This window comes from Somniosus microcephalus, chromosome 25, assembly GCF_052327205.1.
Source record: "Somniosus microcephalus isolate GS21.2 chromosome 25, FLI_Smic_1.0, whole genome shotgun sequence".
In the NCBI taxonomy this organism is placed as follows: domain Eukaryota; kingdom Metazoa; phylum Chordata; class Chondrichthyes; order Squaliformes; family Somniosidae; genus Somniosus; species Somniosus microcephalus.
Window position 1 is genome coordinate 58,375,529 of NC_141011.1, and position 13,235 is coordinate 58,388,763.

At 50.3% G+C, this 13,235-nt stretch overlaps 1 protein-coding gene across 1 annotated transcript in view; it reads right to left on the reverse strand.

Annotated features, from left to right (window-relative positions):
* vwa5b1 (von Willebrand factor A domain containing 5B1) overlaps positions 1-13,235 on the reverse strand; it is a 308,019-nt gene that overhangs the window by 203,850 nt on the left and 90,934 nt on the right. The window contains exon 7 of the mRNA XM_085967564.1: positions 10,096-10,272. Coding sequence (XP_085823690.1) covers positions 10,096-10,272 — 177 coding nt within the window. The remainder of the gene's footprint in view (positions 1-10,095; positions 10,273-13,235) is intronic.

Below are 13,235 nucleotides of genomic sequence, written 5' to 3' on the forward strand. Positions count from 1 at the left end.
GGCCCCTGCCACCCTCCCGTGGGTTCACCCACCTCCTCACGATGGTCGACAGAACCACCCGATGGCCGGAAGCCGTCCCGCTGTCGTCAACAACGTCCGCCGATGTGGCTCGGGCGTTCATCAACACTTGGGTCGCCTGGTTCGGCGCCCCATCTGACGTCTCCTCCAACCGGGGGCCCCAGTTCATGTCGGAGCTCTGGAACACTGTCTCGGGTTGAGACTCCACCGCACCACCGCATATCACCCTCAGGCTAACGGGCTGTGTAAACGGTTTCATCGCTCCATGAAGGCCGCGCTCCGGGCCAGCCTCCGGGATGACAGTTAGATCGACAGACTCCCGTGGGTCATGCTGGGAGTCAGGACCGCCCCCAAGGAGGACCTCCAGTCCTCGTCCGCCGAGCTCGTCTACGGGCAGCCGCTGCGGGTTCCCGGGGATTTCGTCCCCAACGCCACGGACCCTTGGTCCGCAGCCCGTCAGCGGTCCGCCCTCCTGGACAACGCCAAGGTTTTCACGCCAGTGCCCACGTCGCAGCACGGTCTCCCTCAGTCCCACGTTCCGCCCGACCTTCGTGTGGTGGAGTACGTTTTCGTCTGCCACGACGCCCATCGGGAACCTCCTCACCCACCCTACGACGGATCATTCCGCGTCCTGGAAACCGGGGACAAGGCCTTCGTGGTGGATGTCTTAAGCCGGCCCACCTGGATCTGGACCGACCCGTTGGGTTGGCTCAGCCCCCGCGGCGGGGCCGACCTCCGGCTTCTGCACCCTCAGTCCACCACCGAGCGCCCGGGGACACTCCTGCGACCCCCCTGGTCCCCGCCCCGGACTTAAGGAGCCATTTTGGCCGTGTGATCCGGGCCCCTCAACGACTGACATTGCCAGTTCTAGTGAATTCTGGGGGGTCGTATGTGGCGGAGGCCACATAGGGACAGTAACACAATTAACTATGTATAGCCAGTGTTGTTATCGCTCCATGTTATGTACGGAACTTGGTTGGGTTATCGGGGCAGGGTCCCTTTAAGAGTCATCGATTGTGTGATGACGTCATAGCCCTGCGACGAGGCCGAGTCCCGCGGTCCATGCGGAGAGTTAATAAAGCTAACACGCGTTTTTCTTTGCTGCTATGAAAGTCTCGCAGTCTGTTTATTTCCAGCGACTCCCACAATAGCATTTTTTATGTTGTTTTTATTTCATTTGTGGCCTAGTGTTTGCATTGTTGGGATTTTTCAGCAACTTCCTATTTTCCAGATGCAATTTAGGTTCCCACAACCAAATCTGAGAATGGGGCTTGCTGGTGTATCTCTCCACTTACTGGCTTTAGAGGAGGAAGAGGAGATAGGAGGTGTGTCTACACCCGAGGTGATCTTTACTCAGACACCCATGTCGACAGGAATGTCTGAGATTTGATTCCATTGCTTACTCTTCATGTGGTCGGAAGTCACAGAAATATACCATCTCCATGTGGCAAACCTTTAGATGAGTTCTACGACAGGGACAGCTAGTCCAGTTACCTGTCAAAGTGATGATGCCTTGACCTTTTATGCTACTAGATATGTTCCAGCAACTGCAGAGGATATCGGCCACATTTTGTAGCCAGTGGTGTACCAATGCACCAAAGCAGGTGATGACAGGTGCCTTGTTTGCCGGGGTTGATTCTCCCAGTGGAAGGAGGATTTCAGCACAACAGTGCACGGCACTTTGTCTGAGAATTGGTGTCACATTTCAGGATCCAATCCCACAGCCTTCTTAAGACAGGCTGCAATTCATGAGACCTTCACTTAAATGAATGTTTCACACAATGCACAACCAGTCATGTTAAAATGTGCCTGATAAAATAGATCGATATACTAGTCTCAACATTGCCCTCTGCTCTACATCAAATATCATGGATACCAATTCAGTCCTCTGTTGCAATCGTATTCCAACCCCGCTCAGGAAACAGCTGAAGTAAATTAAATCTATTTTATTTTCTCTAATACTGTGAGGTGCATGTGCACTCAGTGGCCTAGAAATTCGGTTGTTTGCGCCAGCGGTTAGCGCCTAAAGAGACCGAGAATTGGGGCGTTACCTAATGTTGGGGCGGGCGCAATGAAGATAGCGACAACTCCCATATTGACTATACATTTAACGCCTGCGCTAAGTGTTTGCGCGCGCCCGCGAGCGCAAGCACATAATGACGTCATTTCATGGTGCAACGCCTTTTAGGGGCGCCTGAGCAGATATTGGGTGGCGCCCGGAGCCTTAACACCTAGCGCTATTAGTGACAGTTCGAAGGAGCGTTAGCAGGCCCTTCTCGGAGTCGGGGGGCGCTATTTAAAGGGGACAGCTCTAGTATAGAAGCTTCAGCCACTTGGCCTGTTCATTGCGATCGTTGGTGGAGAGAGTTGGGGAGCTACTGTGGAGCAGAGTTTTTGGATTTTAGCATTAGAGTACTTGGGACCCTCAAACCTGTCTGGAGCAGTTGGAGCACTAGGCCTAACAGCCTTTTGACCAACTGGCATCGGAATGGGAGATGCTTTGGAGGGCGACGGGCTCCTGGCCGAACACTATGAAGGGGCAGAAAGACGGCGGGAGAGAGGGCCGGGATTGGCCAGAAGGAGGAGGGGCAATGGAGGTTGCCCAATCCGAGGGTATGCTGCGAGGGTCTTTAGGGGTCATACCTTGACATGTCGGAGGAGCAGTGTGTGCGAAAGCTCCGAATCGGGATGGACGTTGTTACTGAGCTGTGCCACCTGCTTACTGAGGATCTGCAGCCGCGTCAACGGTGCTTGACCTCTCTGTCGGTGCCCGCTAAACTGACTGTTGGCCTCAATTTTTATGGCAACGGATCCTTTCAGTGAGCCATTGGGGACATCGCGAATATCTCTCAGGTTGCAGTCCACTGCTGCATCCGGCAAGTTACAGCTGCCCTTTATAGGCGAAGGCGTCAATTCATCACCTTCCCTCTGACCCCGGAGAAGCAGGCGGAGGAGGAGGAGGAGCATGCAGACGAGGAGGAGGAGGAGCAGGAGGAGGAAGATGGAAGGGCTCCTGAAAGTGGAAGGGACATCCGTCACTGGCTCATGAGGAGTCGTCTCGAGGCCCCTCTGGCGGAATGATGAGTGTCTTAACTGCTGCGCACTTTGGATGTTTGAAAGCATCTGAAGGCCAGCATCACTGTAATTATTCACGTACACCATAGCACATTTAAACTTCTCTTTATTGTCACAAAAGTCTTTCATTACAGCAAAACAACGTCATGTCAACAGAAACCATAACAAACAAAATAACAGTAAACTCTTCGGCAAAGCCGCCAAACTGAACAAACTATTTCCAACAATTCCAACAGGTGAGGGTCTCCTTGAGTTTGGCCAAAGAAACGTCTCAGGACCTCCCTCTACTGCTGGCCCCTTGATGGAGAACGACTTCTCTTCCCCACTCGGCCCCTTCCCTCCCTGCTGCTCCTACGTAATTGAACCCCAGTGGTGGGGTGAAGGCTGGGGGATGCCTGCTGACTGTCTGGAAGCGCAGAAGCCCCTGAGGGATGGCCTGGCTGACCTCTAGGCTTGGAGGGTGCGGACGCAGGATGCTTGATCTGAGCATGGCTGGAAGCAGTGTGCACTGTAGGTGGTGGCAGCTGCACTGCAGACGTGCCAGCGCTGGCATGTGGAATGGTCACCTGCCGACAGAGGACACCTGCACCATTGTCGGACGACACACTGGCTCTCTGAGGGGACCGGCTCGGCTCATCCGCCACAATTGCATGCTCCACTGATTCCTGGCCTTGTATGGGACTGGAAGGGCCCGGGGTGATCCTAGCTGATGCAGATAGGGTGGCTGCAGTGAGAGTTCGCGTTGCCTCAATCTGGGTGTGGACGAGGCCGGCAAGTGACTGCGTGGCAGCAGTGAGGACCTGTGAGCCAGGTGCCAGTGCTTCGGAGAAGCCCTGGACAGTTCTTTCAATTGCTTCGGACAAGGCCGGTGCTGACCGCTCCACTGCCTCGGACAAGCCCTGGACAGACCTTTCCAGGGATTGTCCGAAGCCCTGAACAGTCCTTTCCATAGCGGCCTCGAAGCCCTGGACAGTCCTCTCCATTGTTGGTCCAAAGCCCTCGACAGACCTCTCCATTGTTGCCCCGAAGCCCTGGAGAGTCCTGTCCATTGTTGCCTCGAAGCCCTGGAGAGTCCTGTCCATTGTTGCCCCAAAGCCCTGGAGAGTCCTCTCCATTGTTGCCCCGAAGTCCAACACACTCTTTGCCAGTGTATCTATTGACTGAGGCAACCTCCCCACTGCAGCCATCAGCTTCCTGCACTGAACAGGGGTCCTGGTCGCCAAGCTGTTGGAGTTGACCCTCTGAGAAACCTCCCTCCAAGATCGCCGGTAAGCCTTTTGATTCGGCCTCTTGCCATTGTCAGGATACAGAACATCTCGACGGCGCTCAACTGCAGACACCAAGTGGTCCAGGGCCTCAGTGCTGAAGCGCTCTGCTCTCTGTCTCACCTTCTCCATCCTCACCAAGTTTCTTGCGCCAGAGAAGGGCGAGCGCCGATTCTGAGGCCTACAGGGTGTTGAGTGTAGCAGCTCAGGCTGACTGACCCACCCCTTTAAGAGCCGGCCGGCGCCTGGAAGTCTCGTGGTTTCTGGTAATTGAGATCACCTGCGCTGCGCCCGTCCGCGACGATATTGGGTAGCGCCTGAACTTTTGCGCCTTAGGAGCCCCGTGCAATGTCTGAGTTAGCGCCTCAATCCCCTTTGGGGGCGATGCAACCCAATATCTCGCCAGGCAGCGATAAGTTTCGTCTGGCTATAAACTTTGCACAGCGCCAGTTCTAACGCCTCAAGCGGGGCTATACCCAATTTCTAGGCCAGTGTGTCTTGTCTCAGTGCTTGCCCTTTCTGAAAGTGGATAGTACATGTCTTCTACTACCTAACTCAGTCCTTCATGTCAGTGACTCTCCAATGGAAGGTGGAAGTGAAGCAGCTGATGGTCAAGTGTTAGTCAGTGCCTCTCAGGGTTGGAATGGTACAGTACCTCCTGCTGGCCCGTCAGATGGTCCTGCAACTCCTGGTGCCACATCTACTGCTGCAGTGCCTGGACCAGCCTGCTATCTGGAACATCACAAGTTATTTGAACTAAGCAGCTAGGTGTGATGGATGTGACATTGTCCTGAGAGACAGTGCCATCATCCACACCAACTCTTGCTATTTCCCTGCTACTGGGCATTTTCTTAGTGTGGGAGCTGGTGGTGGGCAGCAGTAAGGTCACTCATGCTCTCTCAGTCCAATCTCCCAGCAAGTTTAAACCGAATAAGAGAGGATGCTGCTCAATGTAGCTCAAGGTGATCTGCCTGGGCTTAAGACCTCTGTCACGAGCAGCTCAGCTCTCCACTGTGCGGTGCAGTTCACTTAGTCAGTTAAGCATCACTGCACAGAGGCTAATCGACTCAACATTTATATAGCACCTTTAACGTAGTAAAATGTCTCAAGGCGCTTCTCAAGAGTGTTATCAGACAAGATTTGTCACCAAGCCACATAAGGAGACATTAGGACAGGTGACCAAAAGCTTGGTCAAAGAGGTAGGATATAAGGAGCACCTTAAAGGAGGAGAGAGAGGTCAAGAGGTGGAGAGGTTTAGAGAAGGAATTCCAGAGCTTAGGGCCCAGGCAGCTGAAGGCACGGCCACCAATGGCGGGGCAAAGGAATAAGGGATGCACAATGGGCCAGAATTGGAGGAGCGCAGAGGGTTTTCAGCAAGCGCAGGGGTGATGGGTGAACGGGACTTGGTGTGAGTTAGGATACAAGCAGCAGAGTTTTGGATGAGCTCATGTTTACAGAGGGTGCAAGCTGGGAGCCCAGCCAGGAGAGCATTGGCATAGTCCAGTCTAGAGGTAAGAAATGTATCGGTAAGGGTTTCAGCAGCAGGTGGGCTTAAGCAGGGTCAGAGACAGGTGTTATTATGGAGGTGGATGTAGGCGATGGAGAGGCTAAGAGGTTGGGACTGAGGGATTCATTGATAGTGCCTCCAGAGTTAGCAGAGTGCTTTGCATACTCTAAAATAATTGCATGAAGTGTAGGTGCTTCAATGTCAGTTTTTTTGTAGGCAGGTCCATGCGGTCCCAGGCACTGGGATCATCTACTGCAGAGCGATCCAAGCTTGCCCTCCAATCAGCAATTTCTGCGACTCATGTGTCAGCCTTGGCTCAGTGGTGGCAATCTCCCCTCTGAGTCAGATGGTTCTGGGTTTAAACTCCACTCCATAGACTTGAACATAATCTAGACTGACAGGTCAATGCAGTACTGAGTGAGTGCTGCATTGGTGAAGGTGCCGTCTTTGAGATAAGGCATTAAAACAAGGCCCGTCTGCCTCTCAAGTGGATGTAAAAGATCCCACGGCACAATTCGAAGAGTTCTCCCGTCACCCTAGCCAATATTTATCCCTCAACCAATATCACAAAAAACAGACTATCTGGTCATTTATCTCATTGCTGTTTCTGGGACCTTGCTGTGCGACAATTTGGCTGCCCCAATTCCCTACATTACAAAAGCGACTACATTTCAAAAGTACTTAATTGGCTGTAAAGCACTTTGGGACATCCTGAGGTCATGAAAGGTGAAATAGAAACGCGAGTTTTTCTTCTTTCTTTCTTTCCAGAACTGCTGCGACCCCAGGGCACTCCTTCCCATCAGCCAGCCAAGGTTTGCATGGAAAGCACAAAATTAACTGACCATACAAAGTGACAGAAGATCCGTTGTACGCACTATTAGTGTGCAAGCATGAAATGCACAGTGGTTCCATCAGCATAAATAACCGATGAAGGGTGAAATCTTAGAGTGGGAATAAAAGTGGCATGCAGCAATGAAGTGTACAATTTGTGTTAGGGAAGTGACCTCTCTCATCCATGGAAAGTTTCCTAGTTATTTCTTATTCACGGTAAGAAATCTCCTGTTGCATTCATTAGCAGGCCGAGCCATTTAGAGTTGGATTTTACTCATTTCAAAATGATTGTTTACTCTTAACAGTAAGATGCCCTAGTGTTAATATGGTCATTGTAGGTTATAAAGGTCATTTCTACTGAATATATGAATGACAATTTTATTCAGATTATTTCTTCTTTCTATTCTAAAATGTAATAGTAGATTAAGTGATATTCCCAATAGTTCTGCAGACATTACTATCGAAACACTTGTGAGAATTTAATTGTCCTAATGGAGAATCTATCTCATTATATAATGGTAATAAACCAAATAACACTGCCGGCTGTACCTTGCCTGACATTTTGAATTCTCTGGTGAATCTGTTACTTTGGAAACACATGCTTATCATAATGAATGCAGTGAATCAGGGATCATTCACTGAAGGGCTGCTAAAGCCACCTTAACAGCGTGTGAGAAATTATAAAGATTTCAGAGATAGTTATATTGTACTTGTTAGATTTGCCAATTAGTAACGGCCTGTTTTCAGGCATAAAGTGGGCATTACCATCAGAAACTGGGTAGAGTCCTAAATAAGAATACTCTTTATCTTCTTTGTATGATAGCGATGTGGTGATTCCAAGGCACAGATCAGTGAAAGGCCATGAAAAGTAATTGACAATGTAAAGTTGCAACTTGCAAAACTGATCTCATTATTATCCTCTTTCTGGTTCCCTTATATAAGGAGTAACTTTCAATTATGATGGGACATGGAAAACTGGCGGTACTGGGGAGGATAATCGAGCTGGGGCAGCCAATCCCATACTGGCAGTTTTCGCCTGGTCAAAGTTGAAGGTTACCCCCATAATGTTTCCACAGGACCCTGCAAGATTTTTGGAAAAAAAGCAAAGCAAAACTGTAGTTAATCCTTTTGATCATATCTTGCATTCAAGTCCAGTAATACTTGCCTGCTTTGTCACTTTTTATTATCTGCAGCCCAAAATTATGAACTGTATTTGTTGTAGTGATGAATAACAGACATAATAGCTTACCAAGAGAATTCAAACATGGTAAAGTGTCAGATTAATGGAAACATAAAGGTGAGCTAGAAGTTTAACTTATCAGGATCAGCAAAAAATTGGTCATTTTTTGTTTAATATGCATTTTATGCCCTGCAGTGTTGTCAGTACAACAATTAAATCACATTCATAGAAAGAGCAAATATCCATTATTGAAGTATGATTCACCGTGATATCATCAACAATAACTATAATTATATGACAGTGTTATTCAGTAACTTGTTGTCAGGAGCCACTATTGCAGCAAATATCTTCCTTGAGAGCCAGTCTAAGACCTGTTTCAATGATCTGTGCTACAGAGTTCTGTGAGATTGGGCTCCTTGTGCTGCCCTGCACAGTGTGCAGCTGATGTCATTCAATGGGCATTTGTCAAGTTAAAGGCCAGGCACTTCCCCATCAATAAAGACGCTCTATTTTAATAGCATCTTTTCACTTATAGGACTGGAGCTTAGATAACCCTGTCTCTAATCAGCAATCCTTTGCTAAGAACAGGAGAGGGTGAATTGCAGCTCAGTGGACATGGAGCAGTAAAACCGGATTAAGAGTGCCCAAAAGTGTCAGCTGTGGCCCAGTAGGTAGCACTCTCGCCTCTGGGTCAGAAGGTCATGGGTTCAAGCCCCACTCCAGAGACTTGAGCATAAAAATCTAGGCTGACACTCCAGTGCAGTATTGAGGGAGTGCTAGCACTGTCTGAGGTGCCGTCTTTTGGATGAGGTGTTACACCAAGGCTCCATCTGCTCTCTCAGGTGAATGTAAAAGATCCCACAGCCACTATTTCAAAGAAGAGCAGGGGAGTTCTCCCCGGTGTCCTGGGCCAATATTTATCCCTCAATCAACATCACTAAAACAGATGATCTGGTCATTATCACATTGCTGTTTGTGGGAGCTTGCTGTGCACAAATTGGCTGCCACGTTTCCTACATTACAACAGTGACTACACTTCAAAAAGTATTTCACTGGCTGTAAAGCGCTTTGGGATGTCCGGTGGTTGTGAAATGCAAGTCCATTTCACCTGGAACCCTAACAACTACCGAATAGTGGAGACTATTCTCGTATCAATCTAAGTTGGATTTATACCAACCTCCCAGAATGAAGGGCCAGTGTCTAAACTTTAATGCCATTCATTTCTACCCACCCAAGGTATATTAAATAGCAGAGATTCTATTTCCTAGTAATTTATGCCATTCACATAATTTTAAAAAGCAATTGTGAGCAGAAAATGTTTGAACAAACTGAACTAACAATTCATTTGCATATACTTCACTGGTGGGGGGAGGAGGGGGTGTTACAGTCATACATGAAGCACCAGTTCCATGAACAAAGATTTGTCCTTGCAATTCATCATGCAGGGTCCTCAACCCAAGTTATACCAAAGTACTCCCTCACAGAAGGAGGAGGAAGATTCGCAGGGTCAGTTACCCTGGGCTGTTATTAATTATTACCTACTATCCAATTTCCATAGTGACATGATTGAGACAGCAGCACATCTGCTGGTGTGTGCTTTCATTTGATGGTTTCTGGTGCTGGGAGATTCAGAAAAGAAAATGGGGAAGAAAAATAACACAAATTATACTGTCTTTTTATTCTCATATAAGCGTTAAGGTTTAGGATGCACTAACCTCTAGAATAGTCAGCTGATCAAAATATCTGCAGAAATTAAGGCACTGAATTAGTTCACTTAGGTCAGAGCTACTAATAATGTGGCCTGTGTTCTCTTCATCTGAGGTCCTCAGCAGACCCAATGCTCCACATGTATTTGGGCTTCCATTTTTGGTCAATGATGCCAGCACTGGATTCAGAATTATTTTCTCTGCTGTCCAGTGAAAGGCAGCATCCATAGTGCAAGTGAAAGAGAATTCTTAAAACCATAGCACCATTGGGACTGTAGGTTTTTCTCCAATTCCTGTGAGGAAATGCTTGACCTCTATCAGCAACTACCCCGTGTAGCACATTTGAAATTCGGATCTCACTGTGTGGAGAAACTCTGGAACAGACCCATGTTCCATCACTTGATAGTGCAACATGTTGGAGCATTCATGAGAATGGCTCAGGAACTAGATGCAACTCAGCACTGTGCCCTTCAACAAACAGTGAATAGCAAAGACCTAACTTGTAGTCATTACCTTGACACGATTGATGTTCACTCCACTCATGCTTCCACTACGGTCTATTAGAAAAATAAATTCCCCCTGTGCCATCCTTAGATCTGGGTGGGCAGTCTTTAAATCAGGACAGAAGTTCATCATGATAACAGGGTTGTGTCCAATATCCTTGTTTAGCCGTTTTCTAATAATCTCAGTCTGTCAGGAATAAAGCATAAATTTAATTGACCAGATGAAGAAACATAAATAGAGTAATAATCAATCTGTGTAGGATCTGAATTTTCCATGTGAACCCTATTCACTGAACCCCAGAAATTGGATATTGCCCCCCCACCCCATCCCCCCAACCCCCACCCCATCCCATCCCACTCCCCATCCCTCCCCCATCCCATCCCCTTCCACCCCTCCTCCCTCCAGCCCCCACCCCTCCCCCGCCTCCTCCCCCTAGCCCCCACCCCCTCCACCTGCTCCTCCCCCAGCCCCCAACCCTCCCCCTCCCCCACCTCCACCCCCAGCCCCCACCCCTCCCCCGCCTCCTCCCCCTAGCCCCCACCCCCCACCTCCTCCCTCCAGCCTCCACTCCTCCCCTTCCCCCTCCTTCTCCCTCCAGCCTCCACTCCTCCCCCTCCCCCACCTCCTCTCCCACCTCCTCCCCATCCCCCTCCCCATCTCCTCCCCAGCCCCCACCCCATCCCCCTCCCCCACCTCCTCCCCCCAGCCCCCACCCCATCCCCCTCCCCACCTCCTCCCCCCAGCCCCCACCCTTCCCCCTCCTCCTCCCCGAGCCCCCACCCCATCCCCCTCCCCACCTCCTCCCCCCAGCCCTCCCCCTCCCCCACCCCATCCCCCTCCCCCACCTCCTCCCCCCAGCCCCCACCCCTCCCCCTCCCCCTGCTCCTCCCCCAGTCCCCACTCCATCCCCCTCATTTTCTCTACTTGCAGTTCTGCCGAAAAGTCATTGACCTGAAACATTAATTCTGTTTCTCTCTCCACAGATGTTGCTTGACCTGCTGAGTATTTCCAACATTTTCTGCTTTTATTTCAGATTCCCGGTATTTGCTTTTGTTTACCTGTGTTGGTCGCGGGTCGGGGCAGATACCTGGTGCTACCGCCTCTTGCGTTGGTATTTGGGACCTCACTTTGTTAAAGGGACAGACTGCTGGAGCCGAGTAACTGTTGGTTCTTTGAATAACTCCCTGAGGCCTGTGTTGGTACATGCTCAGTCCAGTGTGGAACTAACAACAGTGATTCATGGGATGCAAAGTGCTTTGAACATGATAGGATGCTGCATAGATGCAAGTTTGGAACAGAACCATATGGACATGGAAGGCCGAAGGTTTGATCCCGAGTTTGTGCTGAGTTAACTGGTCTCGGTTAAGGTGTTGGTAGGATTGTATCGATTAGTCCTGAAGCCCAAGGCTAGGAAAGGAGGGAAATAATCAGACCAAGTCCCCACAGGTGTAATGTATATACCTTTAAGGGGGGGACTATCTTTTACAGCTCATGTATACTGCAGTACCGGCAGTGACCACACCTGTATATAGCACTGAGTAGTAATCTGTACAGATCAGTTCCAGTGTGAGCCATGTTTAGTAAACACCTGTTGTACCGTTCTCCTGCAGTCTGTGTCTTATTATACACGGACACAACATTGGCGACAAGGCAAGTTCGAACCGACCTGCAACTCTGCATCACCTCCCGGGGATTCGTTCCTGGAGATCAGTGGATTGGAGTTCAAGGCCAGAGACTCGGGCGTCGACCACGGGCAACCGCCCAGTCATCCAGCAGAGACTCGAGAATTGCGGGTGAGGCTGTCGAGAGCCAGGCTTGGCTTTCCAGTCGAGGTGGTCCAGCGAAATGGGCTGGCAACAAGTAGTGCGCAGAACCTTCCTGGAAAGCGGCGGGCTAGAGCCCGACCGAGTGGCACAGCAAAGGGCCGAGCAGCGTCGATGGGGGAGAGAGAGACGCACAGAAACCCGTGAGGCGCCGCCATTGCCACGAGGACTGCCGAGAGCGGTGTTGGCAGCAGCGCAGGAGAAGCGCGCGAAACCTACAGGGCGCCGCCATTGCCACGAGAACCGCCGGGAGCGGCGTTGGCAGCAGCGGGGGAGGAAGGAAAGCGCGGTAGATGCCATTTTAAGTCATTGGGAGACGCCATTTTAAACCACACCCAAAATGCCGAAGAGTGGCAGTATCACCGCATTTGACAATGAAGTCGAAGATTGGACTACATATGTCGAACGAATAGAGGTGTACTGCAAGGCAAATGAGGTGTCAGATGACAAGAAAGGGTCGGTATTGTTAAATTTAATGGGTGCAAAGACGTATGGTTTATTACAAAATCTAGTAACCCCAACGAAGCCAATGGAAAAGAGTTTTGAAGACATAGTAACGATACTACAGGAACATTTAAACCCCACACCGCGGCTGATAGCAGAAAGATTCAAGTTTCACAAACGGAACCAGCATAAGGATGAAAGCAATGCTGATTATTTAACAGAACTGCGCAAACTATCGAAACACTGCCAGTTTGGAGCGGGACTGGCAGATACCTTAAGGGACAAGTTTGTGTGTGGGCTTCAAAGTGAAGGAACCCGGAAACGGCTTTTATCTGAAAAGGACCTTACGCTGGAAAAGGCTTTCAGCATTGCGGTATCATATGAAGCAGCAGCACGGGGCGCTGCAGAGATACAACAGAGATCGCAAGAATATGGCACAAACGAAATGTCATATGGAACAGAGAAGTGCTATCGCTGCGGCAGAATAACACACGACCAGAATGGTTGCTGGTTCAAAGACAAAAGGCTAGAAATTGACTTTGGGGCGGCCAGCTCGCTTGCACCCAGAAATTACCGCTGCGCGCGGAGCCACTTGCGCCCGCCGGATATTCAGTTTCAGCGCCCCAAGTCGAAGCCGGCCGCAAATCAAGGGTTTCAGCGCCCCCGCTTGGGGCGCTGAAACTGAATATCGGCGCGCTAAGTGCCGCAGCGCCACCCGCTGCGGAGCGGCAGGCTGCGGTACTGCAGGCCTTCCTCCCTCTCTTAAGGGGGAGGTGCCTGCAACAGCGCGATCGCCGCTCGCTAGTGCCGGCAAATGAGCCCGGCACCACGGAGAAGTGCCAGGCTCCCGGAAAACAGCCGGCAATGCCGCGGGGGGGGTGG